The sequence below is a fragment of the Manis pentadactyla genome, chromosome 12 (assembly GCF_030020395.1).
Source record: "Manis pentadactyla isolate mManPen7 chromosome 12, mManPen7.hap1, whole genome shotgun sequence".
NCBI classification, from domain to species: Eukaryota; Metazoa; Chordata; class Mammalia; order Pholidota; family Manidae; genus Manis; species Manis pentadactyla.
The window spans coordinates 29,810,861-29,834,636 of NC_080030.1; the positions used below are offsets into that span (position 1 = coordinate 29,810,861).

Sequence of the window (23,776 nt, forward strand, 5' to 3'; positions counted from 1 at the left end):
GACACCTTCACAGGGCACCAGACCAGCACACTGAGAAGCCTGGGAATTCCCCAGACGCTGCAGGTCTATCCCCTGGACCTGAAATGTCCGTCACGACAGAAGCTGGAACCTTTCTCTGTGCTCGGGGCAAAAGTTAAGAAAGCTGAGCGCCACCAAGTCTAAGTGCCAGCAAACTTGGAATATGGTACCCTGACTGCACTCTGGCCTCGCGATAGGCCTTTTAAAATGTGGACAGATTTCAATCGGTAAATGGCCATTTCAATGACGAGGACCTAAAAGGGTCCAGTGGCTTGAATTCTCCTTCCCAGGCTTCCTCCTCTAGGAAAGCCAACAGAAAGGGGCTTTCATGCCCCATACATGAAGTTTATTCCTGTACTTGCTTTACAAGAAAAACCTCAGAGCCCTGTCGCAGATGTAGGGGGTGGAGGAGCAGTGCTCCCGTTAGGGACGAAGTTGCGGCCTGTGTCAGGGTCACAAACGGGCCTGGGGCCTGGGGCCCTCCCCCAGGGCACCTTCATTTCACTTACACCCACTTGCTGATTCTCTGCCTCAGCTGGGCTTGTACTGTCAGAGTCTCCACAGCTTCGGCTTGTCCCTTAGTGTCCCAGCGTCACAGGGGACTATGGAGTGCGAGGGCTTCTCTGTTTGCTGGCGATGAGTCTGTGCCTCTCCTGACCTCAGACCAGCGGTCCTCAAGTGTGACCCCAGGGCCCTGGGGCCCCAGAGATGCATGAGGCCAGAAGTGTTTCTACACAATATTAAGGTGATTCTTAAAAAATCTGAGAACTGCTGGATTAGATCATGAGCTTAAACTACTTGAGGACGGGAACCTTGTGTATCATTGGTTTGTTCTGATGGGCTTGTAAAGCTGAACCTATGCGCTGCTCACATGGGTCAGCCTGTGACACACACCTGCCTGGGCGCTCCCTGCAGCCCTGTGGATATGCACTATTCCTGCCAGTGGGCAGGTGAGGTCACTGAACTCTGAGAGCTCAGGACCACCAAGACACAGGCCAAGGGGGGTAGAGCTGAGCTGGAAGGCAGCGGGGCCACCCTGCAGCGGGGGCCGTGGCCGTTGGCTGTGCCCTGCCCAAGGCAGCAACATCCGATGCTCAACATGATCCTGGGAAGAGACCATGACCTTGGGCACGGCGTGATCACAGAGGGGAGCATCTCCTAATTAGAGAGGCGGGTCGACCTCCAGGAAGATTACAGGGGAGCAGCCAGCGGGCCAGCTGTGTGTCCCGGAGCAGGAGGCAGCCGGGGCCGCTGGCCGGGCATTCCTGCGGCTGCAGCCAGGGTCCTGCTGCTTAGCGGAGTTTATTTTCCGGGTGTTTATAGCTGGTCGAATTGTCTGCTTGTGTTTTGCTTTCCCCCGGCCTGGCTCTGCTCCCTTCCCGGAGACACTGCACCCTCTGAGGGCGCGTCCCACTCGGCGGCGAGGTAGCGTCAGCGGGTGACGGGCTGCACCTCTGGCTCCGGGGAGACCCCCGGATCCTGTTCAAGGCGGCTCTGCACCACCGTATGAAGTTTGTGTCCCCCGCTGACAGATATGATGGACACGGCTTATAAGGAGGAAAACCGAGGGAAGGTCCCTGTCAAAGACACAGCAACGCACATGCCCCACGCCCTTCCAAGCCGGGCACCTGAGGTGAGTTCTGCCATAGAACAACTGTCTTTAAACGTGCAGCTAAAACCCAGCAGCCCCGTGGAGAGCCCATCCCTGCGGCACTGGCCTCGTTCAGGGCAGCCCCAGGAGGCCCCCATGCCCAGGGGCTGAGCGGCCAGTGCTGACCTACAGCTGGCAGAAGCATTCAAATAGAGCAGATTGTAAACATCTAAGTTTGGTGGGTCACCCGGGCACAGGAAGCAAGGCTGGGCGCTGTCTCCCGGGCAAGGCTGCCTGTGCACCCACTAAGGCAGGGGGCAGCCTGTGGCTCGGTGTGTGCCATGGTTTGGGGAGCTCAGGGCCCTCCCAGCTGCCAGGTGGGGGGATCCCCACCGAGGTCAGGGAAGCCAGACCCCAGGGGTGGCGGCTGAGATGAGGGCTGCCTCTGGTCACATGGCAGTGCCCACAGGCCGTGGGCCGTGCCCCTATAGCACAGAGGCAGACACAGAGATCTCAGGGCCACCTGAGCACCCCGGGTCTCGGCACCCTGCACACCTCGCTCCACCTCCAGGAGTCACTCCTTCCTGAGCGTGCTCCACCTCGCCAGGGCCCAGCATGCCCCCCGTGGGCTGCCAGTCATCGTCACAGTCACAGTCTCCCCTCCCTGCTGCTCGGCCCCATGTTCCCCGGGGCTCCCCACCATCCCCTGAGGTAAGGCCTCAGGTCATTTCACCAACCTTCAAGCCCCCCAGCCTCACTCAGAGCTGGCAAGCCCCCAGCGCCGCCCTCCCCCACCTGCGTTGGGGGGCCAGGAGTGCCCACCACCCCTGGGCAGAGTTTGCGGCCACAGAAACCATCTGCCCACAGGGAAGGTGGAGGTGACCTCGGCTGCCGGTTACACTCCTTCCCCCGTCCTCTCAGGTGGGGGTCTGCTCCCCAACAGTCAGCCCTGTGCTGCGGGAGACCCACACCCACCCACTCCCTGTCTCCGGGGAGGGAGCCCAGTGTGGCCAGTGAGCATGTCCCCTCCCTGCTGGCCCCTGATTAGTCCAGGGGTGGGCGAGTGACCCAAGACAGTCTGCTAAAAATAACTTCTGGGACTTCCATTAAAGAAAAAAACTCCACTGGGTGGTAGAAGTATGGGCAGGAAGACACGGGCACGGCCAGGTCCTGCACGTGGAGGAGGGCTGCCTGCCGCTGAGGTCACTGCACAGGCAGGCAGGCGGAAGCCAGGGTCCCGGGGGCGTCCAGAGGGTACAGACGTGGACCTCCCTTACTCCAGCACTGCCGCTGGGCCTCAAGCGATGTGTCCCAAGGACATAATCATAGGTGTGCAGGGAACTGAACTAAGAAATGTGTTCCTTAAAGAACAGTTTATAATGCCAAAATACTAACATCGGTGTAAGAATCCATTCTTAAGAAATTGACTCAGGAAACTAAGTTACATTACATGGTGGTGTGAAATTGAGCCAGAAAAATAATGCTGTAGCAGAGCATCTCACAAATACTACTGTGCCAACAGTCAACTGGCGAACCTGCTAGAAGCTCAAGGTCTGGACCCCAACCCTGAGATGCAGATTCAGCAGGTGATGTCCAGGGAGTGGCGTTTTGGCAGCAACCTGAGGTGGTCCACCGGCCACACTAGGAAACTCTGTTATACAGTGATACCGAATGACATGGGTACGCGCAGCCTGTGCGGTGTGAAGGAGATTACATACGCATGGCACATGCATGACAGGGTATGTGACACCCACCAATGAAGGCAGGTGAATTGTCTTTAGATGGTGAATGTAGAAGCTGTTTCGTTTTTCCTTCATTGCTAATATTTTGTACAGTAAACATTTTCAACTTCTGTACTAGCAAAAAATGTTTGCAGCCACTGATTCAAACACAGGCACATTTGTTCGCAAGCAGAGCCGATTTGCAGGTGAAAGAGCAGCCACTTACGGAGCAGCAACAAAACTCAGTTGTTGCAAAGGTTTTGCTTGTGCCACTGGCATAGCAAAGAGGCATGAACACTGAACATCCCTCCCTACACCTGCCTGTGCCCCTCCGGTGGCTGTGAATGTCACTGCAAGGGACATACTCTTGGAAGAGATGAAGGGATGAAGAGAAAAAAGAAGAAAAGATTTTCAAAAACTATGACAAATAAGGCAGAAATAAAGGCAAGGAAGGATTAGAGATGCTCCCACTGAAAGTAACAGTGTGCACCTTTCCTTCTGCGACAGTGTTTAAAGCTCACTTTATAGTCGTTGAAACAGTGTCCCTTCACTTGTCTCCTCTCCTCAACTTCTCTGTTCAAATTCCTTCCCACATCACAGGGATCCTGTGTGCAACTCTCCAGGTGTGTGACTGTTCCGGATGTCTTGACAGAAATGGGGCCACTGCACGTGATTTCTCATCTCATTCCGCAGAGCTTCCCTGAGAGCCTCTGCTGTCCTTTCAAGGTGGGACACTTTTCAGAATAGAGCCCTATAGCCCAACACAATCTACAGCCCCGTGCAAGACCGGCTTCCTTCCCGCTAGGACGGAGCCTGACATGGGGTGTGGGCACCGGAAGCGGCAGTGTCTCCCTGACAGCCAGTCATGCGTCCCTGGCTGAGAAGTGCATCTCTGCAGAACAGCAGCGACCCACCCACCATTTCCTTGCTCCTAAGACCTTCACTCTAGTCACCATTAATCCCATTCCCAGGCATCTACTCACCCTTTTGTTCAGTTTCTGAACATTTTTAAGTCTTAACACTGTGCCAGAGGCCAGAAATAGACCCACACAAATACAGTTAGCTGAGATTTGATAGAAGAACAAAAACAACTCAGTGGAATAAAGATAATCTTTTCAACAAATGATGCTGTAACAACTCACATCCACATGGAAAAAAGGATCCTAGACAGACATTACACCTTTCACAAAACTTAACTCAAGATGGATCATAGGCCTAAATGTTACATGCAAAAATATTAAACTTCTAGAAGAAAATATAGGAAAAAACATAGATGACCTTGAGGATGGCGATGACTTTTTAGATACAACACCAAAGGCACTATCCATGGAAGAAATCATCGATAAGCTGGACTTTGTCAAAATTGAAAATGTCTATTCTGAGAAAAACACTATTAATAGAACGGAAAGCTAAACCACAGATTGGGAGAAAATATCATACATCTGATAAAGGACTGTTATTCAAAATATATAAAGAACAGTTAAAACTCAACAATAAGAAAACAACTCAATGAAAAAATGGGCAGAAGATCTGAGGAGACACTTCTCCAAAGAAGTTATACAAATGTCAGATAAGCATATGAGAAGATGCTCGACATCATACATCATTAGGGGACTGCCCATTAGAATAACAATGAGATACCACTACACGCTTATTGGGATGACTAAACTCCAGAACACTGACAGCATCAAATGCTGATAGGGATGGGGAGCAACAGGAACTCTCATTCATTACAGGTAGAAATGTAAACTGGTGCAGCACACTGGAGGACAGCTTGGCTGTTTCTTGCAAAACTAGAAGAACTCTTAGCATATGATCCAGCAATCACACTCCTTAGCATTTAGCCAAGTGAGCTGAAAACTTATGTCCACACAAAAACCTGCACAAGGACATATATAGCAGCCTTATTCATAATTGCCAAAACATGGAGGCAACCAAGATGTCCTTCAGTAGGCAAAAAAACAAACTGTGGTCCATCCAGACAATGCAATAGGTTTCAGTGCTTAAGAAAAATGAGCTATTAAGCCATGAGAAGACATGAAGGAACCTTAAATGCATATTAGGTGAGTGAAAGAAGTCAGTCTGCTAAAGCTACACACTGTATGATCCCAACAATATGACATTTTAGAAAAAGCAAAACTATGAAGGCAGTAAAAGAATGATCAGCATTTGCTAGGGGCTGGGGGCAGGGAGGGATGAACAGGTGGAGCACAGAGGATTTTAGGGCAATTAAAATACTCTATGATGTTATAGTGGTGGTTACAGGGCACTATGCATTTGTCCAAACCCATTCAATGTACAACACAAATAGTGAACCCAAATGGAAACATGGAAGTTAGTTACAGCAATGTATCCATATCCCTGCATCTGTTATAACAAATGTATCACGCTAACGCAAGATGGTAACTACAGAAAAATCTGGCAGGGGGTGTGGGTGAGGGTTATGTGGGAACTCTGTTTTGTGCACTTTTTTGTGCATTTTTTCTATAAGCCTAAAAATGCTGTAAAAAATAAAGTATATTAAATATACAGTAAACAAAATAAGATATTGTTTCACATTTTAAAAGAAGACATCAAATGTTAAAAACTCTGAGTGGAAACGGACTCCCCTGCCAAGTCCTAAGAGGGATACTCACGCCCATACAGCTGGTCTTGGACTAATCAAGACCTTCAGTCCCTTAAATTGTTCTGGTTTCTGTCATCTTATTTGTCCAAAACTTTAAATCTTCACTCTATGTCACATCTAAAAATGGCTGAAAATGTCACAAGTTACCATGGGAAGCTCATAGGCATTCAGTATTTTATTAGGCATCTACTAGATGTTCACCACAGCTTTACAAATCATAAAAGGGCACAAAGAGGGGACAGAAAGCATTAATTTTCAACACAGAGGCAAGACATAAAACAAAAAAATATCTTAAATACAGCTGACCCTGGAACAACATGGGTTTAAATTCTATGGGTCCACTTATGTAAGGAGGATTTTTTTCAATAAGTATGCTGGAAAAATTTTTGGAGATTTGTGATAATTTGAGAAAATATTTTTCTCTAGTTTATTGTAAGAATACAGTATATAATATATATGGCATAGAAAATAGGTGTTAACTGATCATTTACATTATATTACAGCTCTATCTCACAGTTGGCTGTTAGCAGTTGAGTTTTGGGGTGTCAAAATTTACACGTGTATTTCCAACTGTGTGGGAGGTCACTGCCCCTGATCCTTGCATTGTTCAAGGGTCAACTGAAATTTATTAACACCTGCTCCAACCCATAATTCCAATCCTAATGCAGTCTCATTGTAGTGCATTATTTTGAAAGTTGAAGCAATGGATTTAGATAAAATGCTTCCACACAATCATGAGAACCCAGAATGATTGAAAAGTGCTTTTAAAATGCTTGAGCTAATAAAAACTCTCACCACCCAATCATTTTAGAGGGACTTTTCTAATTTTTTTTTCTTTTAGTTTTAAAAACTGACTTCTAAAATGAAGAAATTATCCTTCTTTTTCTTGGTGCAGAGTCACACCAACACAGAAAAACAACTTACTTCCAAATTTCCAAGCAAAAGAGAAAGCATGCCTTTGAGCTGAGACCAGCCTTGGAAAATGTAGTTCTCAAGCTAAGTTCAAAAAGTTATGAGCAGTAGAAACACGGGTTGAAAGAGTGCTTCTTTTTGCTCCTATCAAGGATTTAGGGATGAATTCCAAGTGAAGACGCAGACCGCCTGGATTTGCCGGTCTGTTGTTAGCCTCCTTACAGCGCCTCCAACTCCTCGTGGGATGGCAGTGTGCGCCCTCCCACGTGACTGCACGTGACTGCACGTGCCGCTCCCTACGCTCTGCAGAGACTCATTCTGCACTGGAAGTTTAAGCACGAGGAGCAAAGGCTGAAGATCCCTTGATGCTTTTAGCTTAGCTAAAGTTTTCAGTTCTGAAAGTCCACAAATGTATAAAGTAAAAGCAAATTATCTTTTACAAGAACTTACTAGAAAATCTTAAGCGTGCGTTTTATTTACAGTGCGCATTAGTTAAACTTGTCCAGGAGCCATGCACTTCATCAAGAACCACACAGTTGTGCATGAACATCCCAGAGCTGCACAGGTGCCCCAGGGAACATTCGGAAGAAACACCCCTGCTGGCGGGAGGGGCAGATGCATTTTGGTGGCTTCATAAAATATGTGAAATGTTTTTTAGTCAACTTGACCTCCACATGGCTAATGCCCAAAAAAATAGTAAAGAAGAACCACAAGTTGAAAATAACTAATTAATATAACTATTTGTGGGGGTGAAAACAATAGCTAAATGTGAAGGAGGTTCTTAATCTCATCTTCATCCAGCATTTGAGTCACTGAAATAAGTTTCACTCTAGTGCAAAACGGCAACTTGCACCAATGGTGGGTGAGAAATTACTCCAATGGCTTCACGAAGATTACTTTTCTATACTGACTACAAAATCATTCCTGTTGCAAAGGAACTTTTAAGCAGAAAGAAATCTGAGTTCAAGGTGCGCAGGAGAAGGAGGAAGAGGGAGCTGATGGTGGGCAAAGCTGCCGCCTCCAAGCTGAGCCCGTGACTGCCAGGGCTTCCTTTCTACCGGTAGATTAATGCTTTTGATAATACACTTTTACAGTCCACATTTAAAAGGAGTTACTTGATTTATTTTGCTATTTTAATCTCTCCAAATGACCCAAACTTCACAGATTAGGAATCTAGTTGGCATCTGGATGTTTTTGCAATCTTATGCTTGAAAATGGAGTAGAAAGGAAAATGGAAATAATATTTTAAAACTTAGAAATGAATAAAGAAAATATAATTGGTATTATCTTTCCCTAGGGAATGCAATTTGCCATCATGTAAAGCAGAATCAAAAGATAATTATCTTTTGGCCTTCATTTTAATATGTGCAATAAAACAGAAATCATCAACCCTGAAGAAAGCAGAAAAATGCCTGTGCTGAGGACTCCGATAAAACTGGAACATCCTGAGCATAAAGATCATCTTCTGGACATAAAACAGAGCTGGTTTTAGTGGCTCAGGGAGGAAAAAATATTTTTCTCCTGAGCAGGCGGGGCTTCCAGAGATGACATGGGGGCCTGTCCATCTTCCCCGCTCACGTGAACCGGGAGGGCATTAAGTGAGAGGCCAGGAAACATAGGCTTGTCACGCTGGCCACATGGCCCAAGTGTCCTGGGGCTGGCGCTGTCCTCTGGGGGCCTCCGAGGGCTCAGCTCCTCGGACCCACACTGGCTTTTGGAAGAGCCCCAGGCAGAGAGAAAGCAGACACACTGCACTGTCAGCTTTGGGCTTGTGTAACTGATGAAAGAGAACTCCAGAGGCCCCCGATTAGGCAATCTCCAAGCAGCGTTACCTCTCTCTGAAGCTGCTGGGAGCCTGTGGCACTGGGGACCATGTGGACCAGCTGGCCCCAGGGCTGGCAACCCCTGGTCAGTGCCTAGTGGCTGGCCTGCCAAGGGGAAGGCCTGGTGAGCAGGCACCCTGGCCACGAGAACCCACCCTGGTTGCAAAGCAAATAACGAGGGGCAGTTCCCACACTGCATAGCTGCCGTCAACAGTGTCGTCTGGACGGCGTGTCACCCAATACACTTCCCGGGGACAGACCCATCCAGCCACCAGAGCCTGCACCTAGGGAGGCAGCAGTCAGCAAGACAGCACACTGACCACCACAGAGGGACAGTCGGGCCTCCACCTCCCAGCAGCAGGCCCAGGAGCAGGGCTGGCTCACCACATCTGTGCAGTGACTCCAGTTTGGCCCAGGTTGCAGGTATTCTGTCCTGAGCCTGGGATCCTGGTACTCTAACCCAGGGCCGCTCCCCACAACCATTCCCACATGCCTGCCAACAGAGCCTGCACAGGCTGGGCAGAGACGGGCAGCTTCCCAGAGGAGGCGTGGGCTCTGCAGGAGCAGGAGGTGCCTCAGCCCGCATGTGCCCGAGGGGATGGAAGGAGCCACAGAGGGAGACTGAGCTTGCAGGCCCACCTGTTCTTTCATTAGATTTGTTTTAGAAAAAAAAGAAATGATACTATTGAGTGACCATTGAAATATGATGGTAAAACTCTTCATTTAGTTACTAAACACTATTAAGCACTTACTACATATAAATTTCATAGACAGAGCTACATTCTTCCTTTACAAGAATGGTCCCTCCTAAAAAACTACTGTCACTATATGCTCCAAAGCATACTTGACCACATCTACACCATATGTGCTGATTATCCCTAGCAATCATGTCTCATGTATTTAGTAACACAAGTGATACTATATTACTTGAGTTCAAACTCATGAGGGAAAAAATAGTATTTTAACTGATAGAAAGAAACATCAGGAAAGAAAGCAAGGCTTTCTCAGTTTGACCTCTTCTGTAAAAGAACATGAATGTACTAACAAACAAGGTAAATTATTTTAAATACAGAATAATAAGTCATGCATTATTTATGTTATATTAAATAAATGCACTTATTTCTACCAAAGAAGATTATGAGTAAAAGTATCTTTGAAAAACAAAAATTAAGTGCAAATGAATCCCCTCTTACCTTTGAAATCTCAATGACAGTGATGGTCATTAAGTAAACCTATGACTAATATTTCACTGTTAAACTTAATAATTCAAATACTATTTTTAATATCTTAAAATACAAACTAGGTCTGCCATTTTTCAGACCCTCATAAAGAACATGCATCTAGACAACTGGTATTAAGCACAAATATAATCCAGTAATTTTATACCCCATGTCTATAAATCAACTGAATGTCGTCTTCTGGTGCTCTGCTCATTTAGGCTGATTTAAATCAAATTATAGCATAGGGTAACTTATGTAAACTAGAATTTCCTAAAACATTATTTTCAGTCCCACAAAATATTGAAAGCCTATACTGTTTTTACTGGTTAATTATAACTGACAGGTCACTTAAGGCATGAAAATCTGGTAACAGCGAGTGATAAATGAGACACAAAAATGTACTTGTTCCATGGACTTCCATGGAACTTAACTCTGTCAAAACCTGAAACAATTTCCTTTGGAAATTAAAATTCATTTTTCAAAAATGCACATTTCCAGTGACACTGCTCAGAATATTGGCTTCTCAGATTGAGTTCAGGTACTGAGTCCATTGTCTTCTCACATAAGGTGCTTTCAAGACCCAGTGGTGGATCTGAAACACATACTGTTTTATTTCATTCCCCATACACTGTATGATACAGAAACAACTCAGATATGATGGCTTTGGAAAATACAGTGACAAGATTGACAGCTAGCTCCATTTCTAAAGTTCACAAGAGAACTACGCCTGTTAACATCTTTATACAATAGGGAACTTACTCCTAACAATAATTTCTGAGAAAAAAAAAATGTTTGCAGATTCTACAAGTATGTTTACATTTCCCTGTCATTGTATCAGATGGTCAGACCTTTGGGTTCTTCGCTTTGTCCCCTCAGCGCAGTAGGAGCAGCTGCTAAGGGGAAGGGGCTCCTCTGCAGCGACGAGACAAGGCTGAGCTGTTAAGATCGTGAGTTGGAGGCAGAGATAAGGAGCATCGGTGTGATGAGGGGTAGTACTAAGGGCAGATACCCTGCAGGAGAAAGTATCAGGCCTGTCCCATCCAGCCCCCACAGCCCTTCAGGGGTCCCCCTTCATGTGCTCTTTGAGGCTGTAAATCAGTAAACATGCCCATCACCTGAAGTCTGTCTCGGGGCTCCCGGGTAGTGGTAAATAGCAAGACTCAGACATTCCCCATTGAGAGTCCTTAAGGGTATGTATGCACGCGGGGGAAGAAGCAAGCTCCTCTTAGTGTCCCGAATTCCTGGGAAACCTTTGGGACTTTTTGTGAATAGATACCAAAGATGCCCCTTGAGGGAGAACACACACGCACAGGTAACAAAGCTCTCCTTCGAAGGCCGCCCTTGTGGATATTTGCAGCTTTGCCACTTGAGGTGGATCGTAGACAATCCACATTGTTCCTGAGCCAGCCGTCTCTCAGCAGGCTGAATGTCTAAGCCTAGAATGGCTGCTTTCCTTCAGCAAGAGTTTCCAGAAAACCTCACTGGAAGGGCCAGGGGAAGCAGCTGCAATCAGCCGGGCATGAGTGACAGTTACAGAAATAATCAGTTTTTATGTAGCCAGTGAAAATCACTAACCAGCTATGCAGCAGCCTGTCACCTCTCTACAAGATGTCCAAACAGACCACTTTCAAAGGCAGAAGTCTGTCACACATTCTTTTGTGGTCAATGCCATCCACATAGTTTTGAGGACTTTGAACTAAATTAGCCAATAGTTGACATCTCTGAAGTTTGGTCAAAAGCAAATACTTGCTATCAAATACTTCCATTTGCTTGGCATATACAGAGAAAAGTTTTAAGGAAGTTAGAAAATGTAATAAAAACACCAATTTGAGCTCTATTTAGGTGATAAAGTCATAAGAATTATTTTCATATGTTGATGACTGAGGGAAAAGATGTACTATTCATTTACTTTAAGAAAAAAGACCACTTTAAATTGCTCCTTATAATGTGATTTTAGACCCCTTTTTACCTGAATTCTTATTGGTTTTGTTCTGCCGACTTTTAACTTGTTCAGTCCAAAGTGTTGGGTAACGTGATGCAATATCTAATAAACCAAAATAAAATAAAATGATAATTATTTTTAATTCATCATGAAACACAAAGTTTCTCAAAGATTTCAGCAGGTAGTATGGAAGTAAAACAATATTGATATAATAAACACAGATCATACACTTTTAAAAGAAATAATTAAATGTTTACATGAGACAAAATGAAATAACATATTTTTTTTAATTTAGCAGATGCTTTTTCCTTTCTTTCTTCATCCAAAAGTATTTTAAAAAGTTACATGACTTCACACAGGCTCCACTTGAGCAGGTTTTAAGAAAAAAATCCCATGTACAGAAACATATCTTTGTATGGTAAGATGGATGCTCGTGTAACATACAGGGGTTCACTCAGCTGAATGAAGCAATACAAAGCACAACATGTAAGACATAATTTTGTTTAAAACATTTCAGGAACACACCCTTTTTAGCAATATTGTTGAGCGAATGTAACTGCATATTTACAGTGTGAGTTCACCATCCTGTGTGCCCAAGAACCACACAGAAGCAGACAGCATGGGGTGGCCCACCTCTGCTCCTCATCTGCCTCTGACCTCACACAGCTCACCTTAGCCCTCTCCCCTGTGACGTGGTATGCAAGCACTTGTGAGCTGATGCAACAGACTGCACGCTGTGCAGCTCTCAGTGCCATGCAAACCTTAGTTGTTCGTATTCGTATTATTACTGTTTGCAAAGCATGATGCAATTCTACCTTTCAGTCTTTGATTTATTACGTACATTCCCTATACATTAAGCCCTGACTCCTTTTGACCTGAGATTTCCAGATATGTGGACAAATATCTAAGACAATTTATTAAAGACTAAGAGCAAGAAGTCCATCCTTATCATGACTGCAAAATTCAATAAACCTTAGAAACATGTTTACACATGTGACTTTACAAAGCTTATCTCATGCACCAGTGAACACGTGAAGATGGAAAACGGCATATGCTAGTGTATACTTTTGAAATATATATTTCATACTACACAGATTATAAAATTTTAGCCCATAGATTTTGATTTTTAAAGACCTTTGTGTTGTGCTATAGGAAAGCACCAGCCTCATTCCAAAGTCATCGGGGAAGATGGCAGGAGGCCTCGGAAAGGTAGGAATAGCCAAGTCCCACCCATCTTGAGTGGAGTCCCAGCAAGGTAACTGGACTGCACATCCCAGGTCCGTGCCTACTGTCCCCGCTCCCCATCAAGACCCCATTTTATCCTGGGCTCACCTTCTTCATCTCCTTGAGGCTGAGTCTCCAACGCGGGAGCTGATGTATCATCTGAATTCAGAACGGAAAAGATTTGCAAGGAGACTACAATTAGGAGAGTAAGTTAAGTAAGTGTGCATTCGGGACGGATGCTAAGGGTCTGCACGCAGCCCCCACAGATCAATCAAACAACAACCAGCACATGTACAAGCGGACGCCCTGCAGGGCCCTGACTGACACACATGGGCCTCGGTGAACTCCTGCCTACAATCCCCCAGTCCCAACAGGAAGCCCCGGGGGGACGTTTGGATGGGTCTAAACCACCGCAGCCAACAGTGAGCCACTGCAGGACAGAGGAAACGGAATGACATGAGCTGAGGGTGTGCGGCCGGGAAAGGACATGCACGCAGGCAAGTGGGTGCATCCAGGTCACCAGACTGTCCGAGAAGAGACCCTGGCAGGAGGTAGGGGGGGTGAGGAGGAAGCTCATATCCTCGGTATGTCCCCGTTTCTCCGAGTGGAAAGCGGGGGAGGACAGTGCATCTCTAGCTGCAGGGCCACCCACTTCTGGGGAGTGACTGGTGGGGAGGCTGAGGTGGGGGGGTGGGGGCAGGGTGGGGGAGGGCGGGCTGCACGCACAGACCCAAGTGCCAGGGACTGGAGGGAACACGGGTGCGGATAACAAAACCAGTCTAGGTCATGTTACTGGATACACAGTCCAAACAAAGAGTCTCCACCTGATGGTGGGCAGACACCCGGGGCTCCCTGGGGGAGTACAAGGCCAGAATGGCTCTGAGGCAGGCAGGTGGCAGATGAGCCCCTAGAAGCCCGGCTCCGGAGGAGCGGGGCCCGGCCTGGGCACGGGGTCCAAGCACTCTGTGGGGCCCAAGACCAGCCCTGCGGCTTCACTCCAGCTCACGGGGGTGATATTGTTCTATAATAATTTCAGGATCAAACACAATAAGCAGTTATAGAGATAAAAGCAACCCCCTCATCTTATCTTTAACTGTGATTCAGTACTTTCCCAGCTGGAAGAATAAAAATGAACTTTTCAAACGTTCTTTCAGGGAAAAACCAAAAAGAAATTTTAAAATGTCTTCAACATTAAACAATCTCTTGAAAGAAGTTTGCTGTTCTGCCAAAATACTGACAAAATATGTAACACCATTTATTCAGGATATCGTAATATAGACGATAATCATAAACAGAGTATTTTGCTATTGAATGTTTTCCGAGAAACTCAAATCAAACAGGGAACATATCTCAAACATATTTTTCATATTCAGAAGTCTTAAAAGAACATACTGAGATCTTAACATATTTTAAAGTCTTTCAGAAGGACAACAATCAAATCCGTTATTTGTTCTGTGCATTTTTGCTGAAGCCTGAACAAGTCACTACATGGGGCCACCAGCCCATTCCCAGATCACTGGGTCTGCAGGGCTGCAGGCCTGGCTCAGCTCCAGCACCAGGCCCGGGTTCTCCCGTCCCCACCAGTGCCAGCCTCCTCAAGCCACAGGCCAGGCTCTGGTTCCAGACAGCTCTGCTCAGGGGTCAGGCCCCTGGGGCCCACTGAACTCGGCCTCAGGGAAATGGAACAAAATCACACACAGCTGTATGCCTGTCTTGCCTCCCAAGTTTGTAACGGCTCCTTTGTCCATAAGCAGCTTTGTTGCTTAATTTCAAGCATTTCCCTGTCCTGCACGTGTCCACAGATCAGGGGCTTCAGGAGGAGTGTACACTGGGCTTAATTTCATCACTGTGCACATGCTGATTCCCCCAGGATGTTTTTACTCTCTACAGCAGGTTCAACATGAATCGCAGTGAGCAGGATTAGGGAGGCCCTCTGAAATAGGATTTCTGTGGCCTCCTCCCTGCTGTCATGTTGGATTAATTGTTGTAATCCTGAACACTGGCATTTCCTCTTCCCTAAAAAATACTGATATGCTGCCCAGCACCTCACAGGCTCACACCCAGGCCGCTCATTCTGACAGCCCTGAGGCTCTCCCACCTTCCTCCCTGATGTGCACCGGCCCAGAGCCGGTGTTCTGACTGCCTGGCACTGTCTTTCACCAAGAAAATGGACTGTTTTCCTCAGTTATGAGGGTCTTTGGTTCAATGTCATGACTGCCCCAGATCTGATACCCACCCCGGCCTGCATAGCTGCCCCACCAACACACTCTCCTCCGAGCCCACCAGCCGTCTACACAGGCTGACACCCCCGCGTGTGTTAGTGTGGGCCTGTCCCATTATTTATCTTAATAATACAAAGAGACTCCAATCCTCCAGGGCAGGCACAATGCTGCCACAGTTTCAATTCACACTTAAGGGAATGGAATTGAGTAAAACTAGGGTCTATGTGGCTTTAATCACTTTTATTTTAATACTGGTTCATATACTATAAACTGCATCTGAAAAAAAAGTGCCTGTATCTTTCTTTGTTACTAGAACATTTTTTATTTCATCTTAGGAACATTATTTTTTATTTCACTTTAAAGATGGATATAAAGGCAGGAAATTTGTGCCTGGATCTAAAGGGTGGCAGCTGAGAAAGGGCAGGAAGAGATGGGGACTCATGGCAGGTCATGGTGGGCACACCACAGCCTGAGAGATGGGCCTGAGTAGTACGGGGTGGCTTCAAAAGGAACAGCTCACTGTTCTCTCTGGTTCTTGTCCCATCTCAGCGTAAGTGACTGCCGTAGGTGGGTGAAGCATTGCCCTTTCTTACGAGGAAGAGTTGAGACACGCTCATCAGGGGTCCTCTCCACACATGCTCAGTGGGGCACCTAACACCTGCAGGTGGTCCCAGCTCCAGCCCAGCCTGAGAGGCCCTGATGTGCACACAAGTGGGCTTTCTGCAGATGGCATGCCCAGCGCCTATGAGGCACCTGGCAATAGTCAGGGCTGTATAAACGTTTGTTGAATGAATAAACAACTAGCAAACTGCTTCAGCTCTCATTACTGGCATTGGTATGTGTTGAAATTTTAACTTGAGTCATTATTTTAAAGCATAGACTGGATTGGCTGTAATATACCATCATGGAAATTCAATTTAAGGTAGTTACCTGTTTTTCCTGCACCTTCCCGTTGGGGTACCTTTTCATTTACGGAACCTAGAAGAGGGAAATAAACAGGGAAATGACTCTTGGCTCTCAAATGACCATCAACAATTCAGTTAGACAAATACTTTTATTCCATTTGGGTTCATTCTGATTATTTGTGCTTTGTCACTTCCTAGTTAAATTACCTAAGTTATCTTGAACCCCAAGGTGACACTTACCTGAAGTCACGAGCTCTAACATAGGAACATAATATTATCCTCTACTTCTGTTGCAAACTAGCTGGACATGTACAGAAACCCTTTAATATATAATATATTGCAGTTTCTTCATCTGAAAAATATCATGATGACCTTCTTAACATACAGCACCATGTAGGGGAAGTAATTAGATTAGAATAGGAAATGTTTTTAAAATAAAAAGTTATGGAACTGAAGATAAATAAAAACTCTGGTTTCCTCTGGATTCTGGTTTATAGAAAATTGAGGAACCGTCATTTTGTAGAGAAGCACAGGAAATACACTAAGGCTAACCAAGTAATTCATGACAAAAATGTGTTAACATTTATATTATATTAAAAGGTTTATGTTACAAGTATGACAGGCTGTCCTTTCTTCCCCATTAGAGTGAAACTTCTCATCATTACACCTCCTCAGGGATAAAAAAAATTCTGTTCAGAATTAATTCAGTTCAGAATATTCTGTCCAGGATTCATTTAGAAATACCAATTCATGTGCTGGCTAACACTCCTTGGCAAAAACATCTCATGAAATAGAACTTGAAACTCACTGTTCTCTCAATTTTGAATAGGACACTGAGATGCACACCCACATTTATACTAAAGGTATGAACTTTATGATATTTTGAGAATGTTATCTGTCCCTTGAAAATACAGTAGCGGCCCTAGTGACAAGTAGCTCAATGTGGGGGGATGGGGGTCCCAAAGCAGAGGAGACACTACCTCCTGGAGCCACTCATTCCCTCCAAACACTGACGGAAGTCACCCTGAGGTGGCGGGTTCTCACGCACTAGCCCACGCTTAAGTCAGCGGGTTTCACAAAGGAACAGGACACACACACGTGACACGTTACTCCTGCAGGCGCCCACTTCACGCAGGCTGGTGCACGGACCATCTTGCTGCATCCTGCTGCCAGCCTGGACGAGGCACCCATCCTCCCTGGCTGGGAGTCTGTGAACTAACAGAATGATGTGCATTCAGAAATGTAATTTTGCCAGTGAATAAAAGGCCCACAAGTTGCCTGGTTCATCTGCTTGTACAGATGTACAGATGAGGGGTTCACGGAAGCCACCACAGTCATTTCCCCCTGGGGGTGTTTGTGGCCAATTGCTGGAATGTTACATGGTTTCCAGGTGTCAAAACACAGGATTTTCCTCCTGATAAGAATCCCCTGGGAACAAACGGTCCTCCTGGAGGGACCTTCTCACAAGCTTTCCAAAACCTACATTTCTTGTGTCTCCCTTCTGTGCCTGCCGTCTCTTCACAGATCCAGAGTTTTTAAAGAGCTTACATTTCTTAGTCATTGTTTATTTTTATCACATGTTTTTGCAATGAGTCAAAAAATGTTTCTTACTTTTGACTGGAAATAATATTTCAGTGATATTTCTGAATATAACTATTTCACTTTTAATTTTCTGAGCTAATATAAATATCCTAAATAATAATTAGATGCCCCCCAGGAGAGAGCTTCCCAGTTGAATACAACCGTGTTTCAGTCTAAGACTGAATGATACTGACTGCTGATGGGCAATTTGATCAGAGAGGCCGAGATCCGAAGACAACATTCAGAAATCAGCCTTCTCTGTCCTCAGGCACCCTTTCTCTCCCTGAACTAGCCGACCTGGACACTTGCTCATCAGCGCCCCTGAATTCATTCAGTATTTACTTAAATAAATCCCTCCAAAAATGACTCCAATCTTGTTCTCAGTAAGGAATCATTTCAAAGCCAAACCAAGTGTCCCTTGATAACCTGCTCCCTGACGGAGGAATTCCACAGCACAGAATACGGAGGAGGTCCTGACAGGGCACTGACTGCATCTCCACTGCCTCCGGACAGGAGGCTTCCTGGGGCCTGCCCGGCCTGGCTCCTTGTGGCACCCCATCCTCAGGACCTGGGGCAGGCCTGGAGAGTCTCTCTGCAAAGCGGTGGCACAGATGGCAACCTGTGACTCCAGAGCCAAGAGCAGCTGCTCCTCCTTCATCACAGTCTCCTGGAGAGGACTCGCTGCTGCCCTACCAGAGTTCGGAACAGGAAGTTTCAGCGTGTGGGTGCGACAGGGGCCTGGGACAGGGAGCATGGAAGGCAGCAAACAGCTCCGCGCCGGGGGCTGGTGGGTGTGCCGGGGGGCCTGGGCACTGTTCACAGACACGAAGACTCTGCTGACTGGCGTTTCAAAGGACATGTTTGAATTCCTTCCATTTGTGAGATTTTACCCCATGTAAATGCTGTTTTTAAAGGGGTGCCCTTTTTGGCAATTAGGGTGTGCGTTTCTGGTGCGGGAAACCACAAAAACAATGTGAGGATGGCAAGGTCTCTGACCGAAGGGAGGAATGCTGAGCAGTGGAGTCGGACAGCTCCGGGCACTTGGTTCGAGTCCGGCCATGCTCAGCAAGGCCACCTGACTGTCCAACCACCCCACGGAGTGAGCAGCCTTGTACCAGAGCAGTTGGTGGTGCGAGCGCACTCCTTTCACAAGTACTGACAGCGACGCCGGAGAGGGGCTGACGCGGGGACCGTGCGCGGCCAAGGGCTGGGGGGCAGCTCGCCGCAGGGGCGTCCTCGCGAGCACGCAGCCGAGGCTCCTTTGAACCCAGCCAAACAAGCCCGGTGATCTGTCCTTTCTGGAAATGGCACATCCAGGGGTAGGATTACATCACATGGCTTCAGAAAACAAAGGAGGAGGAAGAGAAGGAAAAGCAAAACAGGAACAGGAGCAACAGGGAGGGCTGCGGTCTCCCTGCCGCTCCTCTGTGCCTGTGCTACGGCGTCGGACCACCAGGCTAATGCTGGGCCCTCAGGACGCAAAGGCTCCAGGAAGCCCTGCCCTTAGATGAGGCTCATCATCGCTTCCCAGCTATCCTGGTGGCTCCCGCCGCCTTCCTCCCCAGTTGGAACACATGCAGGACACGAGTGACTGTGGGGGCACCAGAAGCGTGTTGCGGCAGCAGGAAGGCAGAGCCGACCAGCCGACCAGCCCAGACCTCAGGCTCCTCGTCTGTGAAGTGGGCTGGACACAAGCCCTGCCTCATGGGACTGGACAGGGCTGCAGGGGAGCCACCACGCAGGGGCACATGGCAGGCGCCCATGGAAGAGCTCAGGATCCAGGGCACATGGTGGACGCCCAGCTGCAGAAACACACCATGAAGGTAGGAAGGATGCACAGGTACGCCCTGCCATCCAGGACAGCTGCCTGTCCCCAGCAACACTTAGTCTGAGACACATGGCTTCTCTCCAAGCATTTTCCACACAGAGACACTAGACTTCAAAGAAAAAGGACAGATACTTTCTCCCATAATCCATCACTTGGACCAAAAAATCCATCTGGGCAGTGAAAAACATGGAGCATGTTTAAAACTTAATTGATACCTGTTTGGAAAAGATGATGTGAATGGACAACACAGTGGTCTGATTCCAAACACAAAGGTTTATTTGGAGAATATAAGGAATTGAGCCAACTTTGCACATGGCCTTGTAAGAAGGTTCTTTCAGACATTACTTAGCTTTGCAAACAGCATCACTAGGGTCACAGAAGCAGGTATCTCGTCCCTGCCCCCCTCTCTCCGGTGTAAGATAAGGCTCAGCTCACAGCACTGCTTCTGATGAAGTGGGCGAAGTGTGTGAATAAATCTTCCAGAGCGAGGGACACACACAGAGGCCAACTTCATATGTTAATCTTTTTCCTTCATCCATTTACTACACTAGTTTGTAAAAGAATTATTAGGTGCAAATGTTAACTCACTGAAAATACGTTTTCAGCAATTTTTAGGTCTTGGATGACAAAGTCGTTTTTAAAAATAAAGATTTTAATTCCACGTTAGGCACGCCACATGGCTTCTAAGTGATGATCAGTTGCTGAAAATATTAGGTTTCATATTCCTGTTAACTTTGGACGTCATCATTCTGAAGCAGTTATGGCTCCCAGTATAAATGTCTGAATCATGAACAGAATCTCTAATTATAAGCTACCTGCCCTTTAAATAGAAAATGAATCTAAAAGCAAACTTTAAATGCAAATGTCTCAATATTTTATATGAAAAAGCAGGAGGATGTTTTATGCTTTATTACTGGTGTGACTATATTTTGCCAACTTTCATGAGTCTAACCTAGGAATTTTGAAGCTTGGATCATGAAATTTCTCCATAGAGGGTCTGATAGGTCTCCTCAACCCATTAATCAAAACTCAAGCTGCAGACCATTTTCAAATAAAAATGATGTGAGTCATTTATAGCATTTTTGGTAAAATACTAATGGAAAACACAGTTTTATAGATTGCTCTCCTGCCAATATTTTTACCTTCAGCACATCAAGCCCTCTTCTGAGTAATAACACAAATAAACTATTGGAAATGTTGCTACAAAGAATGCCCCACACTTTCTTTGCAGACACATACATGCAAAACCAGAGCTTTTCTCTCGTGTTTGCAGACGAACACACGTGGGTGTTTCCACTGTTGACTGTGGCCCTTGCGGTGATTTCTAAACACGGAAAGTGCCATGTAGCCATGACCTGTCGTGGCTGAGTGGGTCAGCTGGCTCAGAGCTTCCATGGCATTCCGGGCTTAGTGCAGTGACGTGAACCCACCCCTCAAGCACCCACACTGAAGTCTTTTCAGTTGTGAGCAGCCGTAGGTCACGACTTGTAAGAAGGCCTTGTAAGAAGGTTCTTTCAGACACTACTTAGCTGCCCGGAAGATGGCCTTCACTGTCAGCAGAAGGTCCCCCCAAAAATTAAAGCAGACCTACCGGGGCACCGGGGTGTCTTGTGGGCCACAGCGGTGCCGCTGATGGGCCTCCCATTCGGCGTGACGCACCAGCAGTATCCTGTGTAGCTGTGGCACTGGACCTGCAGGGACAAGGATGGGCGGTCAGCGCAGCGCCTCAAGGGCAAACCGCTCCAGCCTCTGCAGCTTCTCTCCGACAGAGACCTTAGGGGACCTGTGCTGCCAAGCAGACCCTGTGAGCATGGGGTGGCCACCTGCAGCCAGGGCTTTCTGGACAGACACACAGGGCCCCCCTGAGTGCTGTGTGCCAGCACCCGAAGGCCCGGTTCCTGTCTGGGAGGAAGCCCATCCTCACCTCCCAAGTGGGGAGCTGAGGCCGTAGAGTCAGGAGTCCTGCTCAGTCCTGCAGAGTGGAGGCCAGGAGGCTGGCACCCAGCCACCCTAGGGGCTCTTCCCATCACCCCAGATCTCTCCACATCTGCCTACCACCCACTCCCCTGCACCCCAGCCAGCCAGGTTCCCAGGCTGACAAAGGAACACTGGGATGGACGCCCCCCATGCTGACTCCCTGCAAAGGTCAGAAGGTCCTTGTGAAATGCATGCACTTCACACTCAGAGGGCTTGCAGCACATCTGGCCTGTTTCCTATGAGAAGCTGTGTTAGTTCACACCACATCTCAGTGATCCTGCTCCTAAACAAGAGGTAACAGTTGTGACAGTAGTGAATTGGACACACTGAGATCCTGCACTGCCGCAGACCAGGGGTGTGAAAGGACAGTCAGAAAGCCAGCCCCGTGGAGCTGGTGGCCTGTGTGCCCAGGTGGGACTTGGAGCACTCGCTCCTTTACAGCTAAAATTTCAGGCCAGCAGGTCCCGCGGCCACTCAGATTCCCACGCGGATTCCCGCAGTGACGCGGAGCAGCCCAGCGATGCCCGCGGGCTCACAGCGGCAGAGGTCTGGACCCCCAGTTGATGCTGGAGAAGCAGCTGGTCCAGGGCCCTGCCGGAGTGCCCGCCACTCCCGCCCACCACAGGGCCCCTCCTGTCACCTGGCTGTAGCTGCCGTCAGCATTGCACTCCGGGACGAACGCCTGCTGGAGCTCCCTCCGGGCCTGCTCCTGAGTGTACTTCCTCTCGGCCGCGCACCTGGACACGTCTGCGGGGCGGAATAGAGCAGGGCGGCGGTTACACAGAGGGCAGATGCAGGCGCGCAGCGACCACGAGAGCGGACTCGGCCCCGCTCCGGGGCTCCCCAGGCAGAGCTGGCCTCACAGAGGGGCGGCCACAGGTGGTCCAGTCTCAGCCCAACGAGGGGCTTGTGCAGTAAGGGTTGCAGACTGTTCTCCACATTTTAATGAGCAAGGAGCCTGGGGATCAGAAAGGGCTCCTCTGCTTATCCTGGTGAAACACGGGTACATAAAGAAATGCCCACTATGGCCCGGCCCCAGATGGGTGCCCTTCAGGCCAAAGGCGGCCACCCAAACACAGTGGGGTCCGGCCGCACCGCGAGGATCATACCGGACACCCCAGCCAGGAGGGTGTGCAATCCCAGGGGACCCCCAGTGTGAGGACCATCCAGTGAGGAAGGCACGGTGGCCCTTCTCGGGTCTTAGTGTCCTAGGGCCTCACAGTGCTGAGGGGCTCCTGCCTCTTCCAACGTCAGAAGGAGAGTCTCACAATAAATCAGACACAAAGCCAAGCATCCTGAGCCCTCCTCCAGTCCTGCGCCAAATTTTCGTGTATTCATGTTCAAATTACAACAGGATAATTCAACATAAAAAACTGTTCTCCTGCTCCTTAGGAAGCTGCCCCTGAGATTCGGTAAACTAGTGAAAAAGGAAAGTCTACAGACATTAGAGTGTATTTAATCTGACTCTGGACAGCCCGAATTAGGAGACAGACACGAACCCGAGCCCCAGAGGCCCACGTGGGCCGGCATAGGTGGCAGCGTGCGCACCCAGGCGGGTACAGCGGGCCTCGCCCTCCCTCACCATGCAGGGACACCCATTGCTCCGGATGCTGGCTCATTCCCAGCAACAGGAGTTCAAGGTGTGTGCCCGCCATTGACAAAGGCCCCACAGGCCAGCACAAAACGTCCCCATGGCAGAGGAACATAGGTTCAACACCCCTCATGCTGAGGACGCCACCACAGGACTCCGTCTGGTCTCTTTGGACCATCATACGACGTAGGTCATTTGAGTTTTAAAACTTGAGAAGAATGGCTTTCTCCATTTTTCTTAAGTGTTTCCTGATTTAAGTCTAGATCTTAAAGGCCACCTGCATTCTGAGAGATACTCCAAATACGTCCACTGCCGGCGTCTGCAGCATCCCCTTTGCCTGCCTGTGGCAAATGTTGCCGGCTGTGACAGAATGCCATCCTGGAAGCGGCTCAGGGCTCTGGGCTGCCTGTGACATTGCTGGCAGAGTCAGGGTGCTGGTACATTGCTGGCCAGCTGCGGCGGGCGTTCAGGCATGCGTGCTGGCGACCCCCTCCCAGGCGCAGGGCCTCCCGCCTCCACTTCCATCCTGGCCTGGCCACCCAGCACTCAGGGACATGTGGTTATAATGCAGCCTGGGTTTGAGTCGGGACAAATC

At 48.0% G+C, this 23,776-nt stretch overlaps 1 protein-coding gene across 2 annotated transcripts in view; it reads right to left on the bottom strand.

The window, feature by feature from the left end:
• SMOC2 (SPARC related modular calcium binding 2) overlaps window positions 1–23,776 on the bottom strand; it is a 136,345-nt gene that overhangs the window by 68,187 nt on the left and 44,382 nt on the right. The window contains exons 3-7 of one of the 2 annotated variants that reach the window (XM_036926507.2): window positions 22,231–22,337; window positions 21,205–21,304; window positions 16,230–16,277; window positions 13,186–13,269; window positions 11,881–11,955 (exon numbers count right to left, since the gene is read on the bottom strand). In XM_036926507.2, coding sequence (XP_036782402.1) covers window positions 11,881–11,955; window positions 13,186–13,269; window positions 16,230–16,277; window positions 21,205–21,304; window positions 22,231–22,337 — 414 coding nt within the window. The remainder of the gene's footprint in view (window positions 1–11,880; window positions 11,956–13,185; window positions 13,270–16,229; window positions 16,278–21,204; window positions 21,305–22,230; window positions 22,338–23,776) is intronic. The other variant, XM_036926508.2, reaches the window with a different exon arrangement.